Source organism: Mugil cephalus, chromosome 1 (assembly GCF_022458985.1).
Source record: "Mugil cephalus isolate CIBA_MC_2020 chromosome 1, CIBA_Mcephalus_1.1, whole genome shotgun sequence".
Lineage (NCBI taxonomy): Eukaryota > Metazoa > Chordata > Actinopteri > Mugiliformes > Mugilidae > Mugil > Mugil cephalus.
The window spans coordinates 24403469-24427798 of record NC_061770.1 but is presented as its reverse complement, the minus strand read 5'-3'; the positions used below and the strand labels follow the sequence as shown (position 1 = coordinate 24427798).

The window sequence follows — 24330 nt, the reverse complement described above, 5'->3', positions numbered from 1 at the left end:
AGTGTTTTAGATCAACCCAAGTGGAGCACGTGGAGCTTATGATCTATACTGCAGCCTCCATCCACCAGGGGGAGCTCTACTTGCTTTGGCTTCACTTTTAAAGCCACTGTCCCATCTTTATCCTGTCCATGGACAGAAGAGTCACAGTGGTCATACATGTCATTTGAGCGTCTTGGAGTTGAATTTGTCCACAACATATTGGCTCTGATTGGTTGGAGGACTGTCCCGTTGAGCGCAGAGTTTCTTTTGTTTCTTTTTGTTTTGTCATCCTGTAAACTGATGGCACGTAGTAATAACAGCTGGCAACAAACTGACCAGTAACACGAACATTATGTAAGCTACTAAATCGGTCACAATAAGCAAAGTTATTGAAACCTTAAGTGGGGGTAGTTTTCATTGCTTTTGAGTTCAACTTTTGACTCGTAAGTTGTGTAATTTTTTACATAAATACTAAGTCCCACTTTAAATTCATTCAGGCGATTTATTTATTTATTTTTTTTGTTAATTGTGGTAGGATAATGGGCACTTATGCTAACTGACATAATAGCAGCTCTTTAGACGGGCATTGTGGGAATGTATTCACAGTGGTTTGGCCTCATGATATAGTGGTTGCATAAATCCTTAAATAGTAGGAGCCCGGTCCCGATCCCGGACGTAATAACAGCTCCCTGGAGGAGAACGCAGTGAGAATGAGCCACAGCGAACGTCTCTAACATTCCCTCAGAGACAGTAAATAATACCTAATAAGTGCTTATCTATCGCTTAAGTCCATAATCAACACGCTCATTACTTCATTTCCTTCTTGGTTTCACTTTCCCTGAAACGACATGAATATGTTCAGAGGCATGTTCGAGCTATAGAGGGTAGAGCGCCGTGGCGGTCTGTCCATTACACTAAATGGAGCATTACAAGCGTTCATAAACACACCATTGCGGGTTCACAGCACATCTGTGGAATGTATCAGTATATTTGATATTTCTGGGGGTCCCGCTCACCTCAGAAAGCACGTTTTCATGAGTCTGGATCAAATCTGGGGATTACATTTACATTGGAGGACTCATGACTCCCAATGACTCTGGTTTGTAGAGTTTTTTTTTTTTTTTAATTCTTCTTATTTTTATTGTCTTTTGCCACAGATGAGCGTTTTCCTTCTGATGCCACCGTGGAGTTTGTCTTCTCCTCTGGACCTGAGAAGATCAAAGGTTGGTTCAGTCCACCAGAAATGTTTCTTCACACAGTATTACCGTAGGATTACCCAATTAGCCGGGTCGCCCAACGACATTTCCTCTGGACTCACTACGCTCTGCCTCTGCCACAAATGTTGGATTACACGCTCCGCTTTTTTCATTTTTTTTTGTTTTAAAGCAAACACCATTGTGGTTTTAGACTTTTTAAACACTAATTACCTTTATACCCCACAGAGCTTATGTTGGAGCATTGTTTTAGCTACCGAGATAATTCCTATAATTCACTTACAGTCTTACAAAAGTAATATTTATAAGATCCCTCTGATCCTTGACGCCGGTTAGAACAACTACTCATTTTTCAACAGGTTTCAAACAGGGTGAGTTTTCTTACTTCATGACGTAAGGGACAGAGGCAACTATCAATTATATCATCATCATGTCACTTCCTGTATCTATAGCATCAAATCACTAAAACAAAACTTCTCAGACATTGAACACGTGTCTGCATTATGTTGACCACCTGGAATGACAGAAAACATATTTTTGATGTGTAATTTAGTCTTTAAGTTTGTCCTAAGCCGCATCCACTAACATAGAGGGGGCGGGGCTTATTTGAAGACTCAAGAATCCTTTATATCATTTTATAAATTTTGAATGGTAGCTCCTGGCTAAAGTAGTGCAAATATAAAAACTGTAAGATAAGCATTATAAATAAAATTAAATATATACTATACTGCAGCTGAGCCACCAGGGGGAGCTCCACGTGTTTTGTCTTCACTTTAGAGGAGCTGTCATGGCGTCCACTTTTTCCCACAGTCTATGGTTCTGTTTGTGCTTGACAACTGCTAAAAAAGCAATAATGTGCTAACGGCGTCTCTTCTCAGGTCGTGAATACCAGAAGAACGACCCGGCCGTCACGGTCGACTACAACACTGCCGACCCAGTGGTTCGCTGGGACTCCTACGAGAACTTTAACCAGCGGTACCAGGACAGCCTGGAGGGTAGCTTTCTGCTTTTTTTTTTTTTTTAAAAAGTCACATTGATGGAGAATAACAACAAGTTGGTCAATAGGTTCTCAATCATCCAGGACATGGTTTATTCAAAAACTTCTAAAGGAAGGCAACTGGACTTAAATTATTATTCTTTATCTTTGGTGTGTTGTGAGGTTTGCACCTTTTCCACCAAATCTGAATCCGTGGAAAAGGTGCAAACCTCATAACCCACCAAAGGTAAAGAATAAGAAACTCTATCCAGAGTTCCACTAACCCTAACCCTAACCCTAACCCTAGGTCCAGTTGCCTCTCTTTACCAAGAACAATACTAAGCTGATTTAAGATTAACAGAGATGATAGTTAGCTCCATGCAAGGCTAATATAACTGAAAGCTGAGCGTCTCTCTGTCCCTTTGTCTCAGATATTGCCCACACCAGAGGTCCTGTCGATGGGAGTCTCTACGCTCAGATAAAGAAACGCCGCGGTGCCGGCTCCGGTTCTGTCTCCTCGACCAACGGCAGCAGTCCGGGGGCGGGCCTCTCAGAAGACAGGCCCGACCACTTGATGTCTCAGTGTTCCGACTCTGTCCTCTCGGGCCATTCCCACCACCTGAACCAGTCGTCCCTCCTCCCCCCCGACCGCCAGGACGAGACCGTCCGCCCGCCGCCGCCGACCAGACAAGAGAGGGAGGATCTGGAGCGTCTCCTCGGCGGCATCGAGGGCAGCAGAGACGGCGAGAGGGAGACCGCCATCTTGGATGACGGGGACTCTTTGCCCTCGGAGAGGACGGGGACGCTGGGGCTCAGCCGGTCGTGCTCCTGCCGCGACGGGTACCGGTCCCAGCGCTGTGCCGAGCCCGGCTGCGACCGCACGCTCCTCATGCCCAACGGTTACTGCCTGGACCGGGCTCCGGGCACCAACGGGCACCACGGGGCCACCCCCGCCGCCAGCCCCAATCCGGCCGCTCCCCCGTCCCACGTGGATCTGTGCCAACACTACAGCCCCCACTCCCACCAGTCCCTCCCGCCTCCGGACCTGGTCTGGGACCGTCAGAGCGGCCCGCCCCACTACCTGCACCGCTCCTGCTCAGAGGCTCCCTCGTCTCGACACATCTGCCCGTACCCCTCGCCGGATCTAACCCCCCACAACCACCCGCACCACCACCCGCTGTCTTCCCCCGGCCGCCTCTGCTGTCGGGACGACGACTTCCCGACCTACCACCACCCTCCTCCGCCGCCGCACGGCCACCATCACCCCCACCCGCACCACCCGAAACCCTCCACCAGCCCCACCTACCACGACATAATGGTGATCGACGGTCTGCCGCCTCCCGGCTGCCCCTGCAGGGACTGCAGCATCCGGAGGGAGGACTCGGCAGCTTATCACGGCCTGAGGCTGGACCGCGGAGACAGCTTCCACTGGGACAGAGAGGCAGAGCTCCAGCAGAGAGAGGTGGTGGGCCTGAGGAGGGCCAGGGAGGCCGAGCTACCCCGGGGCTCGGAGCTCCACTGGGAGAGGGATCCCGGGCTGAGACGAGGCAGAGAGCTCTCCCTCCACTGGGAGCGAGACCGGGAGGCTGAGCTGCAGTGGGAGAGGGACAGGGAGGCCGAATACTGGCACAGGAGGGCGACCGTGGCCACCTACGGCCCCCAGGGGCACGACCTCCCGGCCTTCACCTTCGACCCCTTACCGTCCGGTCACCCCGCCTACCCGGAGGCCTCCAGGTCCCACGCCCACTCGCACCTGGACCTCAAGTACAGCAGCAGCAGCAGCGGCTACCAGACGCCGCGCCAGGCGTGCCCCTGCTCCCCTTACCAGCCCTCGCCGTCCGAGAGCAGGGGCTACGCCTCGGGCTACCAGTCCGAGTCCACGTCCCCGCTGCCGCCCGCCTCCTCCATGACGGGGCCCTGCGGCCATAGCAACGGGCCGGGAGAGCACAACCACCACCATCACCACCACCACCACCATCCAGACTCTCAGCAGTCGTACAGCTCCGACTCACACACCGGTGAGTCACTCTAAGACAAACACACTCAGCGACGGGAGCAATTATCTGTAATCGACAACAGCACGCTCTGAAAATATGTGTTCGACACGTTACTCACAAACCTGACGTATCAGCTGAACTGTTTACCCCGGTTTTTTAATGTGGTCCGTTATCTCCCTCCTCTCTCAGAGGGCCTTCGTAGCTCTGGTGAAAGCGTGGGCTGGAGGGATCACATTACCCACGGTTCCTTCAGGAGAGTCCACAGAGACGCTCACGGCGCGTGCTCCACGCCGTCCGACATGTCCGGGCCGCCCACTCCCGTCCACACCAGCAGCCCCCTGCGCACACAGGAAAGGTACGCACTTCTGTTTGAGGAGCTTTAAGACCTAAACGTTAAAAAAAGCTTCCGGTATTTGAGTTACCGTAACTCACCAATGGACAAAATGCAAAGTGTGTCATTATGGTAACGACCACCACTGGTGTAGGCTGCAGGTTTGGGGGGGGGGGTTGGTTATTCCCAACGAGATTTCCCAATGAGATGTCACAAAGGTCTTCCAGGCAAAAGCACAACTTCACTTTGAGTTTTGTCAGTAGCGCAAACCACTGTGAGTTACGGTAATTCATAAACCTCAGAAGGGTGAAAGTAATAATCCTCTCTGTCCATTTCAGCCCCAGTCCAGGCAGAGAGTACGACATCCGGACCACGGACATCATCGGCAGCGACTACGAGCCGCCCCAGCCCCAGGATGGACAATACCGAAACAACAACAACAACATCGCTCAGGAACCTCCCAAAACCCAGAGTAGCAGCTCAGAGCCCCTTCAGCCGGTCGCCAAGGACACACAGTCACAACCAGACGCCCCCAACCACTGCACTGCACCGACAGACCCGCCCCCCACCGGCCCCCAACAGCAGCACTGTAGCCCGGATACAGGTGTGACACCAGCCACGTTAAACCAGGGACACTGCCAGGCTCCTTCCTCCCCCGTACCAGAGGCACAAGCCCGACCTCTCGCTCTCCAGACCCTCAGTCCATCAGAAGCGGCGCCCCAGACCCAGACCCAGACCCAGACCCAGACCCAGGCGTCTGTACCACCAGCTTCCCCCCAAGTCACCGGATCGTCACCAACTAGGGAATCTCACCCCGAAGCCCCCAAACCCAACACCACTACTGCACCAGCCCCCAGCAGCATGGAGAGCTCCCCCGTGTCTGATACTCCAGTTCCTGGCTTTGCCACTCTGGGCAGGAGGTTGATGTTGAGCGGATCAGACCCCCACCACCCCAATCACCACCAGCAGCAGCAGCAGCAGCAGCAGCAGCAAGGCCCCCCTCAGCACCACTACCCGGCCCCCGTGGATCACAGCGCTGCTCTGGACAATAACAAGAGGCACTGCTTCTCTGGGCCGAGCCCGCAACCCCACCCAGCCCAACCCCACACCAACTACTCCACCATCTCCATCCCCCTTCCACACCCTCAGCCCCCTTTGCCAGAGAAGCGCCACGCGCCCACCCAGCCGGGTTCCCCCAGTGATGCCGTGAGGCCAGCCTCCTCCACCACCAACACCACCAACAACGGCACTGCCCAGCACCAGCACCACGTCACCTTTTCTCCCACTGTGGGGGAAATCGCACCCCCCGCAGGCCAAAATGACGACGCAGCGCCCGGAGAGGCCGAGAACGCCAACAGGGTCAGCGTGAAGTTCGTCCAGGACAGTTCGAGGTTCTGGTACAAGCCGGGCATCTCCAGAGAGCAAGGTTTGTTTGTTTGCTGTGACGTGACACGATTCATTTAGGAATAAATCTCCTGACGTGGTTGTTTCTGGATGTAGCGATTGCAGCTCTGAAGGAGCGAGATCCGGGAACCTTCCTGATCAGAGACAGCAACTCTTTCCAGGGAGCCTACGGCCTCGCCCTGAAGGTCCTCACGCCTCCTCCCAACGTCAACAACCACAGCAGCAAAGGTAAAAATCCTCCTTGAATTCGCTTGATTTGCTCTTAGTCGACAACGATGCTGAACCACAGTGACCTTTGTCTCAGTGAGTGACCCAATGGAGCAGCTGGTCAGACACTTCCTCATAGAAACGGGGCCTCGGGGAGTCAAGATTAAAGGATGTCAGAATGAGCCCTACTTTGGTGAGTTCCCCGTCTCCGCGTCTACACAGCGGCTCCGTGGAGGACGGCCTCGTTGGTCTTCTTGGGAGTGTGAGTGATTTTTGTCGTCTGCTGCCTTGTCGTCCACAGGGAGTCTGTCTGCACTGGTCTACCAACACTCCATCACACCCATCTCTCTGCCCTGCGCGCTTAAAATCCCAGAAAAAGGTTGGTACGACTTCGGTTTTCACAGTGTAAGAAATTCTAGACTTTTAATTTAGTCTAATCTCCTGTGTTTTTTTTGTTTTTTTTTATCTCCTGGGTGTTGTCAGATCTGGTCGGGGAGGTGCAGGAGGTTCAACCCGTGAGTAACATCAGTACAGCTGCTGACCTCCTGAAACAAGGAGCAGGTGAGTCCTCCATCCCTCTCTTCCTAAAGATTTATACTACTACTACACCACATGCACGACCAGTCAAAGCAAGATAATGACCCAGAACTTTAGTCCAAGCTCTACCAGAACTACCTCAGGATAAAAACAACATGGAAACATGGAGTGGATCATGGTCCAGTCTCTAGACTTTAACCACATGGAGCTGGTTTGAGATGAACTGGACAGAAGAGTGAAAGCAAAGCTGCAAGAAAAATGTTTGGTTCCATTTTAGAAAGAAAGAACGTCACAAGTGTGTGTTAAATGTTAAATCATTCAGTGATTTAACATTCACTGAGACGAGTCCAGCGTTTTTCATCCTGAACAGCAGGATCCCACTGTTCCTAAAGCCCAAAAGACCAAAGCTACCGATGAACCAGCGCACATGTGTTCGTTTAAGTGTCTCAGCGTATGTAAAACCTGCCTCAGAGTCATGAGGAACTGTGTTCAGCCACAAGAAAAACACAGAGTCAAGGCCACAGAGCCTCGATCTATCTAACATGAACACGTGAAGGACTCTGGGAACTTGTCCAACACGTCCAGACCAAGCTGCCTGCCAGAGGAGCTTCGTGATACCTACACGTTTCCAGATGATGATCTAAATATAGACGAGTCCCCGTCCAGACTTTGATCTGAGAAACCGATGCAAAACATTCTACAGTCAGAAGAAGAAATGATCTTCATCTTCCATTCTGTCGTTCGTCCAAACACCAAAATCGTTATGTCCTGAGGTTACTTTCTTTGTTATCGTTGACTCTTATTTTATCATTTTCTTTATTATTTTCTTTATTTTTTCGTGTTCTTTATCTCTATCTCAGAACTGTGTTGTAGCTCATCATTGGATTTCTTGTCCCCCCCCCCCACCCTCTGATTAACGGTTTGCATTGATGTTCCTTCCTACCGGGGCCACGCCCCCTGAGGGGCAAAAACATGGTGACATGTATCAGTAAATACAAAGAGAGCAGGAAAAATGTGGATTATCAGATCAAATTAAGGACAATTGGCTCAACAATGATCCATACAAACTAGTATGAATTTGATAAAGTGGATTAGCCTCAGTTAGTTTCAGTTAGTTTAAGTTCATTTCAGTTCTGATGAATGTAGCTAAATATAAGATGCTAATGCTAAGAGCTTTACTGAGAGGTAATGTTATCCATAAAATACTGTAGCGTTAAAAGGTTGAGGAGTGATCACAAATATTCAGTTTATTGTTTTATTGTTATTTATTTATTAACTTATCTGACAGCCCTCCAGAACTTAAGAAGTAACTTAAGGTTTGACTTCATCAATAAATACGACATAAATTAATATTATCTGACATTAAATGAACCACAACACCAGGTTTCTGAGTCTGGATTCTAGTTGTTCTAATGCAGTGATACATAAACTTCTCTGTTCTTTGGCAGATATCTGTAAAAATATAAAATATATCTCTGACTGCTTTTCAGATCTGTTAGTGCAGCTCTTCCCCATTTTTAGATTTAATTTTACACTTTATTAAAGCCTATGATTCAAACTAATCCTGCTAATCTCCGTGTTCAACTGTCACTTTTTGCTGCTCAGTGGCCGTAACCATGGAGACTACGCTAGCTGTGACATCACGTGCCCTCTATTGTACTGTGTTGTAAACTATTCTTTGTGTGTGTTCTTCCTTTTTTAGAAGTATGATAATAAACAAACCAAAGTTTCACCACCAAAGTAAATACCAAAGAAGATGTTGCAACATCTCTCTTCTCTTTCCTCTCTCAGCCTGTAACGTCCTCTACCTGAACTCTGTGGAGACGGAGTCGCTGACCGGCCCTCAGGCCATCGCCAAGGCGACGGACGCCACGTTGGGTCGCAGCCCCCGTCCTTCGGCCACCGTGGTCCAGTTCAAGGTGACGTCGCAGGGCATCACCCTGACGGACAGCCAGCGCAGGTAGAACCGGAGCAGATGAAACACTCCCGCCATCTAAACAAAACCCCGTCACCTCCATCTAAAGCCTCATCCCCCTCTTCTCCTTCCAGAGTTTTCTTCCGGAGACATTACCCGGTGAACAGCGTGACCTTCAGTAGCATGGACCCTAAGGACAGGAGGTGGGAAACCTTGAGTCTCGTTGTTTGAACCGGAACTAACATTTTAAAGTAAATAGCGATCATTCACTGCACCCGTGATCCGTCACTGCCTTTGTTGCCGTGAGCCGTCGCATGAATGAATGAATGGACGTCTCTGCGGGCGCGTTGGAGCGCGTGCGAGCGTTTGCGAGCGTGCATGGCGGCGCTGGCGTCCCCCCGGGACCGAGGCTGCGTCAGCTTTGTTCGTGGCTCTGCCTGCGTGAATGTCTGAGCCTGTCTCTTTGTCTCTCTCGGCTTTAGGTGGACTAACTCAGACAACACGACCGTTAAGTAAGTGCTCTGTTGGTGTTTTAACGTCTGACAGGAAGTGTGTGTGTTTGTGTGACGTTAGAGCCGCTGCATGGCATCAGATTGCGTGTGAGCCTTGACTAAAATCATTCCAGCGAACATGATTTAATTATGAGATCAGCTCCTGCGTGACTCCACATTACCTGACGCTAATTCCTTCCGTTTGTCGTTAACCCTGTGGGCTGTCGCCGAGAGACGGCGTCTCCTCGCTCGCCCGCTCTGACTCCCGTGCGTCCTCCACCTCTTCACACCCGCCTCTCGTTTCCCTCCTCTCTCCTCTCAGGGTGTTCGGGTTCGTGGCCAAGAAGCCGGGCAGCACGGCCGAGAACGTGTGCCACCTCTTCGCCGAGCTGGACCCCGACCAGCCGGCCTCCGCCATCGTCAACTTCATCAACAAGGTCATGCTGTCGCCTCGGCGATAGAGGGGACGCCGGAGTCTCGAGTCACGCCCCTCACGTCCCCCGGCACTAAAAACGTCGTCCGTCAATCGTTGCTCTTTTGTAAATATTCCGACTCCTCCGGGGATGAGGAGGCTTCAGAGGGAAACGGGCGAGCATCCGTCAGGGGCCGGTTCAAGGAGGCGAGACCGACTGGCCTCAGTCAGACACGTCGCCGTGGTAACCCTGACTGCATTTATCGTTCTGCAGAGCAGGGTCCCCGTCAAACTTTAATTAAAACACAGGGGTCTTAGAAAAGAGAAATCACTAATCACAGTTAGGCGTCGTTTTAGATTTGGAGACATGAAATATTTAAACTGCTCCGTGTTAGTTCTTCATCACTTAAGCAGGTAAAAGATAACGGAGCAGATTTAAAGTGACATCGGCTGCAAAACGGCCGTCATTTAATGAATGAGGGTCTAATCTGGTCCGTGAAATTTCAAAACAAGACTGCAATTTTTCAATAAAAATAACTTCTTGTCCTAATTTGTTCCTACTGTTTTAGAAAGAGAACACGTCACCAGCTGCTTCTCCATTAGTTTTTTTGCAAAACAAAAGTGTTATTTCTGAAATTGCACTTCCATTGAAAGGTGTGTAGTGAATCGTGAAATCTAGTCTTGTGATATCTCATAATTCTCTGACTTTCTCGTCACTTTGAGGAAGATTGGCTTCAAATGAACTGGTCACATGACCCCCCTGTGTCATCTTTGGTGACGGGAAAAAAAGTGTTTCCATTGCACTTTTGTATCGATACGTCTGGAAAAACCACGACATGAGAGCGTGAAAGTGTTTTTGAGCTTTAGATCTTTATATCTGAGAGGTTTTTCCAAATGTAACCGTTTCCTTTACCAGTTATTTATTGCGATATTTAGGTTTTGCGCATTTCTATTTCAAATAAGACCCAATGAGACTACACATGCCCGAATTTAAAACACTTTTTTGAAGAAATTTAAAGGACAGTTTATTGGAAACTTGTTCCTAATTTACTTCTTTGCACTAAAACAAGTGGAAACATTCTGGAGTTGTTGTTTCTTAAAGCTCCTTATTCTGTTATGTTGAGATCAAAGTGAACTAAATAAGAACAGGTTCCAGCTTGTTTCTTTTTTTAAATCTTTCTGTGGAGGAATGTCGACCTGTAGATTTCATCATTTCATCAGATCATGTCCCCACATTTGAGGTCAGAGACAGAGAAGCAGCTGATTGATCACCTGATCTCATGTTAACTCTATCTAAATGCTGCTTTTAGTCCTGGACTAACGGCTTCATGACGCTCACTGAGGCCGGACTCGCTCCCTGACTCAGGCCCCTGCTCAGATCCAGCTTCAAGGCAGAAACACAACTGTTTATATTTTGTACGTCTATAGAATCTTATTTTCTTAAAAGTAACCAAAGCCCTGACGACGACGATGATGATGATGTAATTTACTTCCTGTATCCCGAGGTGTTCATGTATCGTGACGTATGTACAGCACATTTACAGCCTTCGACACTTTGAATCATAACCGACAATCGTGTTGCTTTTTCTTTTTCTTTTTCTTCACACACTTTTAAACCGAGCGAGAGCGACGTAACGAAAGGAAACAGGAATGTCAGGTTTATTTTAACCTTTAAACGAATGTGTGTGCGTATGTGTGTGCGTATGTGTGTGTGTGTAGAGGGTGTTTAGGTTGAGGGGGGGGGGGGATTAAAACAAAAATAAAAAGAAGTTTTCGTCACGTCCGTTTTGTAAAAGATTGGCAGGTGAAACGGGGACAAGTTGGATGAGAAGGACGTACAGCAGCACGCAGGCGGTAACCAAAGACCAAGCACTCGCTATTAATAAGCTTCTTATCGGCTCTATTTTTGTACTTATTGCTTTTTTTTTTTTTACTATGCATTCATCTATTGTGTGGCCATGTTCGGTAGAAAGAAAAGAGAAAAAAAAAAAGACACTACTTGTATTGCAGCGATAATATATTGTGGTCTGTTTCCTGGTTGATCTCTATATTATGTAGTAATATATTTTCACATGCAGCTATAGGACAACGTATGAGACATGTCTGTAAAAGGATATTATGCTATTTTGTATGCAAAAAAAAAAACAAAAAACTACATGAAGAATTAAACTGAAATGATGTGGTACATGAAGTGTTGCTGTGTCTGTGGTGATTTATCTGCTGGTCTGATGGTGGAGGTGGAGGTGGAGGTGGACTAACACACAGAGACACACACACACCTACGGCCAATTAAGAATTAATTAATTAATCGTCTGGTTTCTCTTTTCTCACAGTGAAACATAAACACGTTCCTCTCACGGTGACGAGCAGCGAATCTTTACCTGAATCCAAACAGGTGAAGAAGAAAAACAAACAAGTACTGTTGTTAATTATTAATTTTATTTATTCATAATTCCCTTTAATGTCTTGTCAAGAATTTGAAAATTTAAAAAAAACCCTTGTATAAAATTTTTTTTTTTGTTTTTTTTTTTGTCCCTTTAAAATTGGAATCGTGCTGATTTTTCTCCGTCGTAGTTTCCTCTCTGACACTGAGGCTCGGAGGAGGCGGACGGAGAAAGCAGCCTGCTGTTAGAATCATTAAGAACACGCACACCGACGTCCGTCTTTGGTTAGATAAAGCGAAGCGCTCAGAGAACTCTGAGGAACCACGCTCAACTCGTACGTATATATTTAAAACCTGAGCTTCCTCTCGTGGTTAGTGTTGAGCTTTAACTAGAGAACATCGCTCCTCTCTCCTCGGTCTAAAAATCTAAAGTCTTGTGTACGCGTGCTGGAGCTGGAGCTGGAGGTACCAGGAAATAATAACTTATTAAATCAGTTCATTTAAAAACATCTATGATTTTTTGTTAAATGTCACTCAACATCAGAACAAACGAAGCAAAAAAAAAAAAAAAAAAAATGTGCAAAAGCAAAAAGACGCCTCCTGAGGCTGCGTCCACAGCAGAAACAACACGTTCGTTCACGCTTTGCTGAGGAGTTTTTCTAAACCGCCGGCGTCGCAGCAGAACAGGCTGAGCTCTGCAGACTTTCTTTCCTTCCTTAAAGAAAGACGTTGACGCTGACTCGACCACAGCAAAGCTCTTATCTGTGACCTCTGAGCGGCTCCAACGTCCCGTCCCTGATTGTGACGACCAGTCAGTGTGAACTCTCCAGTGTGAGCTCGGAGGAATAAATAAAGGAGGAGTTAAAGTCGGTGTCTGCAGTAGTGAGAGCGAGGGTCCGTCCTCAGAGCAGGGGGGCGCTGTGGGACCCCGGGCGGGCGGAGGCGAGCGCGTCGTACTGGAGGCCCGCCCCCTGGTGGTAGGTGGTGTTGGCGCCGCAGTCGATGTAGCGGTAGGACTCCAGGCTGTTCTGAGATGATCGCACCATATACGAGGTTTTCACTGAGGTTCTGAAAACAGACGGGGAAAAAAAAATAGACTTTTAAACTAACGTTAAGTTTTAGACCTGTCGTCCTCAAAAGTGGACGCTTTAGTCTGACATCTAGTGGTAGCAAAGGGTCAATACACTAAAAACATGGTGTTAATTTCAGCGAATTCATTCTGCGGGGTACGAAACCTGATGATGCTTCGATTTTATTCTCCTTAGGTCCTAATAAGTTTAAAAAACGCAAAAAAAAAAAAAAGCTTGGGTCTCGGAAGGTTAAAACTATTACGGGTTAAAGTTAAGATTTACACGAAACATGAAAAATAAGAGAAATCAGAGACCAAGAATTACTCCTGTAATATAGAACAGGACCAGAGGGTCATACAGGAAATGAATGGATAAGACTTGACTACATGTAATTTAATATGAAACCTCAGTGATATGACACTAACAGTATCACCTGCTACTAATCCAGACTAGTTTTTTGTTTTTTCCCCATCATTTTATCTTCTCTGGATTAGAGTTCGAGTCTTTTTTTTTTTTTACCTGTTTCAACATTAAATCAATGTCACGAGTTCAGACGGTCAAAGTCCAGCTGCCGACTTTTAACCGGACCCAGGAGAAAGGATCGTATCGCTCTGGTTTTTCAGATGTTCGATCACTTTCAGACACATCGCTGACCTTCGAGCACCGGGTCAGAGCTCTATTGTCTGTCCCAGGGGCCCGGCTGGAAACAAAAGGCCACCGTGTGCTGGATGTAGAATGATCTTTTAGTTCTTAGCTGTAATTTAGTTTGTTGTTTCATTGATTGCTCAGAGTTTTGTGATATTTCCACAGTAGTTTCCCTCTAGTTTTATCTTTCATATGTGTTTGTTTTTCTTTTCTTCGTCATAAATCCAGTCAGTTTTCAGTCCTGCTTGTTCTCTCAGAGTCAGACCTTTGTTTGGATCCCTCACACATGGACTCACCAGGTTTTGTGATGTGTTATTTATATCGGATCTTTCAAATAAAAACAAAAGGAATCAGACTTTTTAAAGCCACAGTAACACCAGATATGTGAGATGATGGTTGACGTGTCTTAAAACAGTAACGTCAGTTCACACTAATTCAAGGAAGTTGATGCGATGACTTTATGTCAGCTGATGTCTCTGCAAGACTCACTCCCTGGACCCTAACAAGCACCGGGAATAATGAACTTTTTACTCAATTAACTGAAGGACGTTTGTCGTTGCAAGTTATTTATATTTTGCAAATTAATTTTTGTGTCGAGTTGTGGCTGAAGATAAATACACAACGTCTTCTACGGGATGATCTGCAGATTCATTTCTAGAGAACGTTCATGTATTTATACAGTTAATACTCTGTGAAGGGATCACTTTTAAGACTAGTTCATTTATAACAGTTAAAGGAAATAAATGAATTGTCATGAGAAGCATCTGATAGAACTGAGGCTGAAAAACCTCTCGTCATTTCTGCTTTTCTTTCTCTCCGGTCTTTGCTTCCCACAGTATTCACCTCTTTACTCTGTAATTGTGTCTGTTCTGTCTCTATCACCATGTCCCTCCTACACTTTACTCTAGAGCTGCTACATGATGCATTTCAGCTGCAGGTTGTAACAGAACGTGTGTGAATACAGTTGAAAGGAGTCAGTTTAGGATCAATGTGTGATCACAGCATTTCCTCGGCGTACAGAGACACTTACTGCATAAAGATGACGATGTTGTGGACCTTGATGCTGGGCATCGTGCAGAAGGCGCTGAAAAACACACGAAGCAGAACAGCTGGAATAAGAATCAGTACTTTCATGACATTCGTGATGTTGTCAGAGTGACTCACTAGACGTAGGGGGCGCTGCTGCCGATCTCCAGGCTCACGGTGTAGTTCACCTGCACACAGTTTGAAACAAATGTCATCGAGTGAGATGGATTTTCACTGACACTCATGTGAAGTCACAAACACATGTCAAGGCTCAGGGTCACTTCCTCAAACATGTGGTCACTGGGGGTTGTAGTAGAAGTCACTTAAAAGGAGGAAATGGTGGCAGAGGAGTCTTTTTAGCGTGGAAAACGTCTGGAGTGGACGTGTTTCTAGTTTATCGTGAAGAACGAAGCCCGACTCCCCAACTCTCAGTCTCAGTTGATTTAGGGACTTTTCTTATCAATTGTTGCCAATGAGTAAAATGTGAAATACCAGCAGCATAAAGTCACTTTATCGTGTGAAATTGTTGCACGTTTAAAAGCAAATGCGACCTCATGTTGTGTCAACGCTGCCTGGTGTGTAATCGGACTCAGTTCTTCTTCTACGAGTCAGTTTGGATTCCACTGTGGGGCGCGTTTTAACCGATGCAGAAGAAAAACTAATTAACTGTCAGCGTCTGTTATAAGAGACGTGGTAGTTTGACTACGTCGCTGTTAAAGCACTGAAGAATGTCATTTCATTCACTGCTGGAATCTGTGCCTGTTCTTTTTTTTGTGCTCGACTTTGTCCCAGTTTTAAGGGGAAACATCAAGTGAACCTCAGCAAAAAAAAAAAAAAAAAAAAGCAAATGTCTCTGCAGAGAAAAGACGGAAGGAACTAATGATGAAACAGCAGAAGACGTCTCTCTATAAATGGTTACTGATCGACTGAATCAGTAAAACTTCTTTCTTTGTGACGTGCGTTTCCAGAGTTACTGGACGTCCTGACACAGATGTGGAGATAAATCTGAAGCCTCCCTGCTCCTCCTCTCGGGGTTTGATGAATCCAGGATCCAGGAAGTGAGAGGAGCATAAAATCAAATCCTCCTCCATTTTAATGAAAGAACCATGTGTATTAAATAAGGCCTGGATTCGCCAACGCCTTCATCCTCTAAGGTGTTTTGCTCTTTGCTCTTTATGACATGTTTTGTTTGCACATTCCGCTCTGGACTATCTGGAGCCAGAGATGACGTCGTTCGTGCGCTGAGGAACGAGCCGCGGCTTCGTGCGCTGAGGAACGAGCCGCGGCTTCGTGCGCTGAGGAACGAGCCGCGGCTTCGTGCGCTGAGGAACGAGCCGCGGCTTCGTGCGCTGAGCTTTCAGGAAGCTCGTTCTCCGTACCTGACTCTGGCTCAGCGGCAGGATGCTGGTGGCGTTGTCCATCTGCCCGGTGCCGACCACCGTCTTCATGTAAAGGACCTGGCAGGTGACGCTCTGCACCAGCACCGAGAAGAAGTTGGGGTTGCTGAAGTTGAGCGTTCCCTGAGAAAACACCAACAACAAGTTAAGATATATATATAAATATATATAAAGACACACACGTCGTCTTTTACTGACACACACATCTACTCGAAGAAACACTGTGGTGACTGGAGAAGTTAGTTCTCTACACAAGCAGGAAGTGAAAAGAAACAAACAGGAAATGAGGGCTTACTAAACTACTGCCTGTGAAAGTCAGTGATGTTGACTATTTACTACAGAAACACATTAGACCAACAGGGATTAAACTGACATACAGGTTTGAATTTGGACAAGAACTATTAATTAATCTGCAGTTCACTTCTGGATTAATTCATTTCCTGTTCTGACACAAAAAACTGAAGGAAATATTAAAGTAAATAAACTCTAAAAAATAGTCCCGCTAAAATCCAAACCTCATTTAATCGTCACATCAGAAAAACACATCATCTAAACTTTTCCTTCCTCCGCCTTCTAACTTCCTAATCTGGATGGAAACTCTCTGAAAACAAGGACCGTGCTCCTAAGCTACAGAACCTACGGCTGCTTATACCGCGTGAATGTTCGCTTTATTGAGTGCAGTTTGTTTCCAATCAGCCACAACATTAAAACCACATGTCTGACACAGACTAGATCCTCCTCGTGTTGCGTAAACAGCCCCGAGCCTCCTGTGGGAGGAGGAGCCACCGTGGGACCAGGCTGGATTTTAACACTTCATCCCCACAGACGCTTCATCACATGGAGTCAGACTTGTCCTAAATCTCCAGCCACTGAAATCTGGGATCTTTGGTGACGTAGAGGTGGTATTTGTGACAGTAACAGGAATGTCAGGATCTACAGTTTTCCGGCTCTGACTGGTCGACTGTGGCTGTTTCTGGTTCAGATTTTGCCACAATCTCAAGCAGCCAATCGTGTCCTTGCTGTCAAACTTTAATATGTTTCTCCTCTGCTGCTTCCTCATCCTCATCCTTATCCACATCTCCAGCCTTTATCCTCTCACCATCGCTGCACAACATCAACCTTCCACAATCAAAATCTATGAGAATCACATTTTCTATCGTGCACTTATTGAATAAAATCTTCATATTCGAATGAAAGGCTTAATCTTTTGGTCCACTTCCTATGGAAATGTGACAGTGGTAGAAATTTTTAATGAATCACCCTGACACATGTGAAGATGCTCTGAACCAGCAGCTTCTTCCAGACTCCACTAATGTTTTGGCTGATCCGTTTAAGCGACGTGCACGTACGGGCCGGAACGTACCGTCATGTTCATCAGGACGTTCATCTTGGAGTGGTCGAAATGCACGGTCACCGAGCGTATCCCAGCATCCACCACGACCACGGAGCGAGGGAAGAGGAAGAAGGCGACGAGCGAGGAGGCCAGCAGGCACACCACGATCGACAGCACCACATACAGCTTCCTGCGCGACAGGGAGATTAGAAAAAAACAGAGAAAAAGTGGCAGCAAAAAAGGGCGTTAAAAGGGCTCACGGGTCACTTACGTCCTTTGGGGCTGAAGCCTTTGGTCACTGTACGGGATCAACGCAACCAGTTCGTTCACTTGGCCTGTTGAGGACGAGATGAGACGACAGACTGACGCCGTTTCCCACTGATAATAATAATTTAAAACTCTTCTATTTCTTCTATTTGAATGAAGTAAGATAGTGATCTCCATCTGTTAACAGAACCTGACTGTTTACATTCTCCGTCTGACGCACAGACGCACGACTGGTTTATGTTTCCATTCAGATTCAGGGTCAATTTAGGGCACAGGTGAGCAGCGTGACGCAACACACTTTCAAGGAACAAAAAGTACAACAAAGTACATACAATGAAATGAAAATGAAATCTGATTTGATAGATACTTTATTTATCCCCTGGGAATGTGCAAAACTGTCCATGGAGGATGTAAACATGACTGTAAGAGTAAAGCACCTTTACTGTTTATTCTACCAACGCTTTCGCTTTCCAAATGGGTTTTTATGTACTTATGTTTTTATTAGGTTTTTATTCCTCTTCTTCATGCTTTCGTTTTCAGTAGACATTTTATATGCATGTTTTGAAATCAAACAGCCTCAGTTCTAATGTAAAATTGCAGTATTATTTACCTATTTTATACTTTATATCCCGTAGCAGTCACTGTGTTTCCTTTCTCCTTATTCTGCCTATTATGACATTAATCAATGCAGCAGGGGACTGACTTAAAGACAAATTAAAACAGTAAATAAATATATCAATAAGTATAAAAATTTACTTAATGCACGTGTATATCAAATAGATTTGTAAATAATGCAAAAAAAATCCATTTTGCATATCAGAGACATAGATAGATATGCAAACATATAATAAATTATGACGTATGTTGTAGAGGTTGATGTTGTGTTTAATTATTATATAACTGCGTCTACTCTACACACATCTGAAGCCTTTTTAGATCGATTTAAGACGCTATAATAGTATTTTTAACCGTATTAATGTCGTGGCTCTGTTGCTAAACTTTATTTGGCTTTAAGATGTCCGGACTCACCTGAAGGTATCCGCCCGGTGCCCTGGCATGTCGGGCAAGTTATGCTGTCCCGGCCCGTGAACTCCACGTAGGGGAACTGAGCTATGTCCTCCCGCCGGCCGAGCCCGTCCAGGGACTCGTTATCGGAGTCTCTGCCGTCTCCCCGCCGCTCTGGGGTCTGCCTCTCCGGGAGAAGCGACAGGCTACTGCCGCTACGAGACAACCGCGTCCCCATGGCGGCGATGGCGGCGGCGGCGGCGGCGGCGGGTGCAACCGAGCCCAGCTACTGCCCGCTTCCAGGCAGAGGATACGGAGCCATTTAGACCCCCGAAGAAAAGTGAGTAAACTGATTCAGGAGGCAATAAAAAAACTGAATTAATCAGCTTACGATTAAAGTGCGAAGTTGACGCAGCGGTTATCCAGCGTTGCTAAGGGCGCCGTCTTTAGCAACAGTGTAGACTCTGATATTTACCGTTAAACCAGCGAGAACTTTTCTACAAAGTTTACGTTGTTCACGTTGTGTTGCCTTCAGGTGTCCCACGTTCGGTCGTCAATCCAATATGAAACCATTCAACTTCGAATAGTGCCGCCGTCATGTACCGTGGTTTAGAAATAAATATATGCGAACGATTAATTAATTTATTTTAAAATCCATTTGTTGTTCAGTTGCAAACGATTATCATACAAGTATCTGCTGACATTTAATACATTGTCAGATCTTGCGACTCAGCTCTGAATGTTAAGATTTCCGACACTGTGATGGCAGCACCTAAACGCCTACTTCCTTATTGATATAACAAGTGTTAATGGAAATAACCCATAGAAGCTCGATGCTGCCCTCTGCTGTTATTGTTTGGCTAAAGCAGCTACGAAGATACAAAAACAACTGCAAAGAGATTGTGACAACATTGTAGAAAGGCATAAAAATGACAACAAAGTAACGCAACACTAGGAAAAATTAGGGCAAAGATATAAAAACTACTACAGAGGCCAAGAACAACCGAAAAATAGGTGGAACATGTGTGTAAAGAGACAAAAACAACTACAGAGAGATGTAAAACAATCAAAAAAAGAGATAATAATATAATATAATATAAAAAAACGCCCAAATAACCACAAAGAAACACAAAGCTAATGCAAAAGGACACAAAACAAACACAAACAGATGACAAATAAGGACAAATATATACGTAAGAAGAAGGACAACAGAAAAAAATGCAAAGAGATGCATCAGCGCGTTAGTTAAAAGTGTTTATTAACTCCAGCACTGACTTACATGTATACAATGTTTCAGATTTAAAATCAAAATACTATACTTCATTAATCCTCACAGGGGAAATTATTTTCGCTCAATGTTCTGCAGGTTTAACTTTGTGGCGCCCATCGCATACAGTGGTGTACAAATACATCTGCATTAGCACTCTTGAGTTTTTTCAAGCTCCTTCTTCAACTCCTCGTTTTCTCTTTGCAGGACTTTATTCTGAAAAGAATGAAAAAAAAAATGTTAAAAAAATAATAATAAAAAAAAAAACTTCTGCAAATGCAGGATGCGAGACCTTATGTCTGAGCGCCTCGACGATCAGGTCTCGTCCTCCTCTGATGTTCTCCTCCTTTTTCGAAGTCCGGAAGGCATCTCCAATGACCGAGACCAGCACGTGAGCCTGAAAGGTGTTTAGCTTCCTTCATATCTGGGACACTGCTGCAGCCACGTTGGTTTTCAGTGACTGACTTTTAAAATCTCTGCACATTGTAAAATACTCACAAACTTGTGGCTCTGGAAGAGGTAACAGTGGTACGTCTCTGCGACTGGATGTCTGGCTATGAAGCCGAAGACTTTGGGCGAAGACGGCAGGACGGCGCAGAAGGAGATGGTGGACAGAGGACACGTGAACAGGAGGAACTGAGGACGGGAGACGACGAGAAGGTTTAAAATTCACGGCACATCACCTTAAGAATAACTGGTGCACCTCGGACACACACCTTGGTTTTGTGTTCCAAAATGTCGATGCCGCTCAGCGACAGGAAGAGATGGACTTTGCTTTTCTTTGCTGCCTTTTGTGAGGAGTGTTTGTCTGGTGTCTGGACATGAGAGGAGTTCATTTAAATACACGTTCATCTAGTCTCACAACCAGTAAAACATAAAAATGAAGAAGAAGAGGAAGAAGACTCGAGGGTCTGATGAGGGCAGGGACTGTTTTAAAGGTGCAACAAAAGTTCTAATATGATGGACTCAGAGTATCTTCAAAGAGATTCAAAAAAAAATTACAGTAAGGCACAAAAACTACCACAAAGTAACACAAAACAAGCACGAAAAAACGAGGCCAAAGATATTAAAACAATTACGAAGAGACGCAAAACAAACATAAAGAGATGGAAAATAACAAAGATCCAAAAAGAACAATAAAGTAACAGAAAACAAACATGAAGAGAAAAAAATGAATGCAAAAACACAAAAAAACAACTACAAAGAGATGCAAAACGATCACAAAGAGATAAAGGAAAAGGTAAAATTATACAAGGCACAAAAACTACCACAAAGTAACACGAAAGTAACACAAAAAGAGGTAAAACGAGGGCAAAGATACAAACGCAAAAGGGGAAAATTGATGAAAAATGAAGGCAAAGAAATAAAAAACAACTACAAAGAAACAAAAAACAAGCACAAAGATATAAAAAGAACAATAAAGTAACACAAAACAAACACAAAAATGGGAAAAATTAATCAAAAAAACTACAAAGACCCAAAACAAACACAAAGACATAAAAAAAATGTAAAACAACATAAAAACAACAATTAACACAAAACAAGCACAAAAAGTGGAATATGAATGCACACATAGAAAAACGACTACAAAGAGACACAAAACAAACACAAAGACATGCAAAATGATTATGAAGAGATAAAGGAAATAGTTGAAATATACAACGGCTACAACAAAGTCACACAAAACTAACTGCAGAGACACAAAACAATCACAGAGACAAAAATGTAGAGAGACATAAAAACTACAACAAAATAACACAAAACAAGCACAAACAGATGGAAAATAAGAACAAAGATACAAAAACAACAATAAAAATAATAAAAATGACACAGACGCCCAAAGACGGAAAACAACTACAAAGAGACACAAAACAAACACAAATAGACTGGAAACTGTAGAAAAATACAAAGGCCACACAAAACTAACACAAAGACAGAAAAAATGACGGCAACAATATAAAAAACAACTAGAAAGTAACAAAAACAGCCACAAAAAGGGGAAATTAATGCAAACACACACACACACACACACACAAAAAGGACTGCAAAGAGACACAAGGATCTAACATGACCTCCAAAGAGACAACAACAGACGCAAAGAGACACAAAGTGGCCACATAGATGCCGGGCTGTGTTGTGTGTGTTGCGTTGAGGATGAGTGAGATGTGGTAACGCAGTCACACAACATTTAAAGCGAGGAAGCAGACGCTGTGTGTGACCTTCAGGCTCTGAGACGCCTCCTCCAGGACCTTGAGTCCATCAGCATGGACGACGTCTACCCGACCCAGAAACTGGAACAGACACACAAAACACAAACAGGAACATTAGAGGCAACAACAAAAACAACAGCTACATTTAACCTCCTGTAGAGGCTAATGTCTGTGATGTCACAGCTGGTGGATGTCTCCATGGTTACGGCCACTCAGTGGCAGGAAGTGACAGTTGAACGCGGAGATTAGCAGCGTTAGCTTGAATCAGAGGATTTAATAACGTCTAAATTGTAAAGTTAATTTAAAAAAAGGTGATGAGCTGTTGTGTGATTGACTGAACCAACAGATCTGAAAAGTTGTCAGAGATATATTTTTACAGATATGTCCAACTATTAATAACTATAACTATTTCAGATCCACGTAAGCTCTTAGCGTTAGCATCTTTTATTTAGCTACATTTACCATAACTGAAACTGAGGCTAATCCACTTTTCCAAATAAGTACAAAGCTGTTGGAGCTGTGTTGTATAAAGTACCTAAAGGTTATACTTTAGTATGAGTGTAGTACTTTCCGGTGTTCCAGTTATTTCTGGCCACATGTCAATGTTCATGGACCATTTGTTATTTTTAGTTCGTATGGATCATCTTCTCCTGGTCTGTATTTACTGATATTTACTGATACGTTTCACTTTAGAGGGGCTGAAGCTTCCCTAAAATATTCTTAAACTTCCCTTATTTATTCAGTGTTAATATAGAGTTTAAAAACATATCAACCTAAATCTGTTTCCCTTCATAGTGTCAGGTAGAGTGAGTGTAATAATAAAGAGAAATCCACGGTGACAAATAACGAGCCACACAATAGAAATATCCCCCAGTGTGTTTTTAATCTAGTGAAACACAGACTTTGTTATTTTTATAGACGGTTTCAGTTGATCCACACAGAGCAAATTTAACCTTTTCTAGTTTCACAAACGAAATGTTCAAAACTCTTTAAGCACAGTTTTATTTGAGGGCGATGGAGAATCTTTCCACTGTAAAAGAAGTTTCACAAACAACATCTACCTTTATCTGGAAAGAGATCTCACTGTCGTCCTCGATGTCGCTCATCTTCACACCGTAACCCCGACTACAACCTGTAGGACTGTGACAGACACACACACACACAGACACACACACAGGTGGAGAATATGTTAGAGAAACATGTGAATCCTCTCAGTGACAAACAGAAACGAATCCGTCTTCCTACCTCCTGTAGATCCGCTATGAGAGCAGCTCCTCTCGCCTCATAGGGAACAGATGGTGTAAAGTCTAATGGAGTCAATCAGTAACTCAGCCTCTTCCTTATTGCTCCTTTACCGGACGTCACCCACCAGGAAGATGTGATTTAGACTTCCACTTAGACTTTAATCATTCATTAAAAAAAAAAAAAAGAAAACTCCCTGAAGAAACACAAGTAAAAAGAAAGACAGAGTAGAATAGAATAGAATAGAATAGAATAGAATAGAATAGAATAGAATAGAATAGAATAGAATAGAGTTTATTGTCATTGTACATCTCAGCAAGATCTCTCCTCCAGAACAAGAAGAAGAACTCTAGAATATATAGAATAAGTAAAAATAAATAAATAAATAATATATATAAGACATTATTTTATTTTATTTTATTTAATAATAAAAATCAAATAAATGAAAAATAATATATGTATATGTTGCACTTGGATTGTAGCCTATAAATAAAATAAGGTACATACAGACACACCCAGACAGTAAATAAGGTGCAGCAGTGGACACAAAGTGCATTTTTTTAAATTGTACTTTTATTTTATTATTACTTTTTTTATGTAAAGTAAGGATGGACTTTCACCTCTCTTATTTTATTATTTACTTTTTTTCTTTGCAGTCTATGAGCTAATTGCTGTGGAGAGAAATGGAGACAGAGTGAACATGCGCGACACAAATGACGGCAGCTGTTTGTGGATATAAAGTGACTCCTCCCCTTCCACCTTTCCTCCCTGCTGAGGTGGATTCAGGTCAGAGCAGCAGCTCCTTCTCATTCTCTGTCGTCTTTCAGGCCTCTCAGGGTCTGAGCTTATAAACCCAGCTCTAATATATTTTATTCTGTTGTTTTTATTCCATTGTTTACATTGTGAACTTGATCAGGTTTTGTCTTGTTTTATTTTGTGTAGCTGTTCCACTTTGACACTGTGATACAATGACAGTAAATACAGGCTGTGCACCTTCCTAACCTTAAATAAGCAGCACTAGG

At 44.6% G+C, this 24330-nt stretch overlaps 3 protein-coding genes and 1 long non-coding RNA gene across 9 annotated transcripts in view; 2 read left to right on the top strand and 2 right to left on the bottom strand.

Annotated features, from left to right (window-relative positions):
- The window catches only part of tns2a (tensin 2a), a 63223-nt gene extending 51569 nt beyond the window's left edge, over window positions 1-11654 (top strand). For 5 of the 6 annotated variants that reach the window (XM_047602310.1, XM_047602302.1, XM_047602331.1 and 2 more), the window contains exons 16-28: window positions 1137-1202; window positions 2072-2188; window positions 2601-4187; window positions 4356-4521; window positions 4836-5923; window positions 5998-6129; window positions 6206-6301; window positions 6410-6487; window positions 6592-6669; window positions 8437-8605; window positions 8695-8763; window positions 9043-9072; window positions 9374-11654. In XM_047602310.1, the coding sequence (XP_047458266.1) occupies window positions 1137-1202; window positions 2072-2188; window positions 2601-4187; window positions 4356-4521; window positions 4836-5923; window positions 5998-6129; window positions 6206-6301; window positions 6410-6487; window positions 6592-6669; window positions 8437-8605; window positions 8695-8763; window positions 9043-9072; window positions 9374-9512 (3815 nt within the window). In that variant the 3' untranslated portion in view covers window positions 9513-11654. The remainder of the gene's footprint in view (window positions 1-1136; window positions 1203-2071; window positions 2189-2600; window positions 4188-4355; window positions 4522-4835; window positions 5924-5997; window positions 6130-6205; window positions 6302-6409; window positions 6488-6591; window positions 6670-8436; window positions 8606-8694; window positions 8764-9042; window positions 9073-9373) is intronic. The other variant, XM_047602321.1, reaches the window with a different exon arrangement.
- On the bottom strand, window positions 11066-19125 carry tmem106c (transmembrane protein 106C). Its single transcript, XM_047602357.1, has 7 exons — window positions 18614-19125; window positions 17589-17652; window positions 17348-17507; window positions 15967-16107; window positions 14726-14775; window positions 14592-14645; window positions 11066-12914 (listed from the first exon to the last, which is right to left on the bottom strand). Exons 1-7 carry the CDS (start codon window positions 18825-18827, stop codon window positions 12749-12751), a joined length of 849 nt encoding a protein of 282 aa, XP_047458313.1. The 5' UTR covers window positions 18828-19125; the 3' UTR covers window positions 11066-12748.
- Window positions 19126-19830: 705 nt separating this feature from the next.
- On the bottom strand, window positions 19831-23387 carry LOC125018459 (PTB domain-containing engulfment adapter protein 1-like). Its single transcript, XM_047602367.1, has 7 exons — window positions 23312-23387; window positions 23128-23206; window positions 22076-22147; window positions 20573-20671; window positions 20355-20492; window positions 20149-20253; window positions 19831-20072 (listed from the first exon to the last, which is right to left on the bottom strand). Exons 2-7 carry the CDS (start codon window positions 23170-23172, stop codon window positions 20007-20009), a joined length of 525 nt encoding a protein of 174 aa, XP_047458323.1. The 5' UTR covers window positions 23173-23206; window positions 23312-23387; the 3' UTR covers window positions 19831-20006.
- Window positions 20389-24330, top strand: LOC125018465. The gene is made up of 3 exons (XR_007113951.1): window positions 20389-20516; window positions 23965-24094; window positions 24251-24330. It is a non-coding gene; the product is annotated as an uncharacterized LOC125018465 (long non-coding RNA).

Excerpts from the sequence above, each read along its gene's own strand:
- LOC125018459 (XM_047602367.1), bottom strand. The coding sequence starts at position 23,172 with ATGAGCGACATCGAGGACGACAGTGAGATCTCTTTCCAGATAAAG. Across the intron at positions 22,148-23,127 it reads AGATCTCTTTCCAGATAAAG|TTTCTGGGTCGGGTAGACGT; the intron begins GTAGATGTTGTT and ends TGTCTGTTCCAG. Across the intron at positions 20,493-20,572 it reads TTTTGGAACACAAAACCAAG|TTCCTCCTGTTCACGTGTCC; the intron begins GTGTGTGTCCGA and ends TCCCGTCCTCAG.
- tmem106c (XM_047602357.1), bottom strand. The coding sequence starts at position 18,827 with ATGGGGACGCGGTTGTCTCGTAGCGGCAGTAGCCTGTCGCTTCTCCCG. Across the intron at positions 16,108-17,347 it reads ACGTCCTGATGAACATGACG|GGAACGCTCAACTTCAGCAA; the intron begins GTACGTTCCGGC and ends GTGTTTTCTCAG. Across the intron at positions 14,646-14,725 it reads AGCAGCGCCCCCTACGTCTA|CGCCTTCTGCACGATGCCCA; the intron begins GTGAGTCACTCT and ends TGTGTTTTTCAG.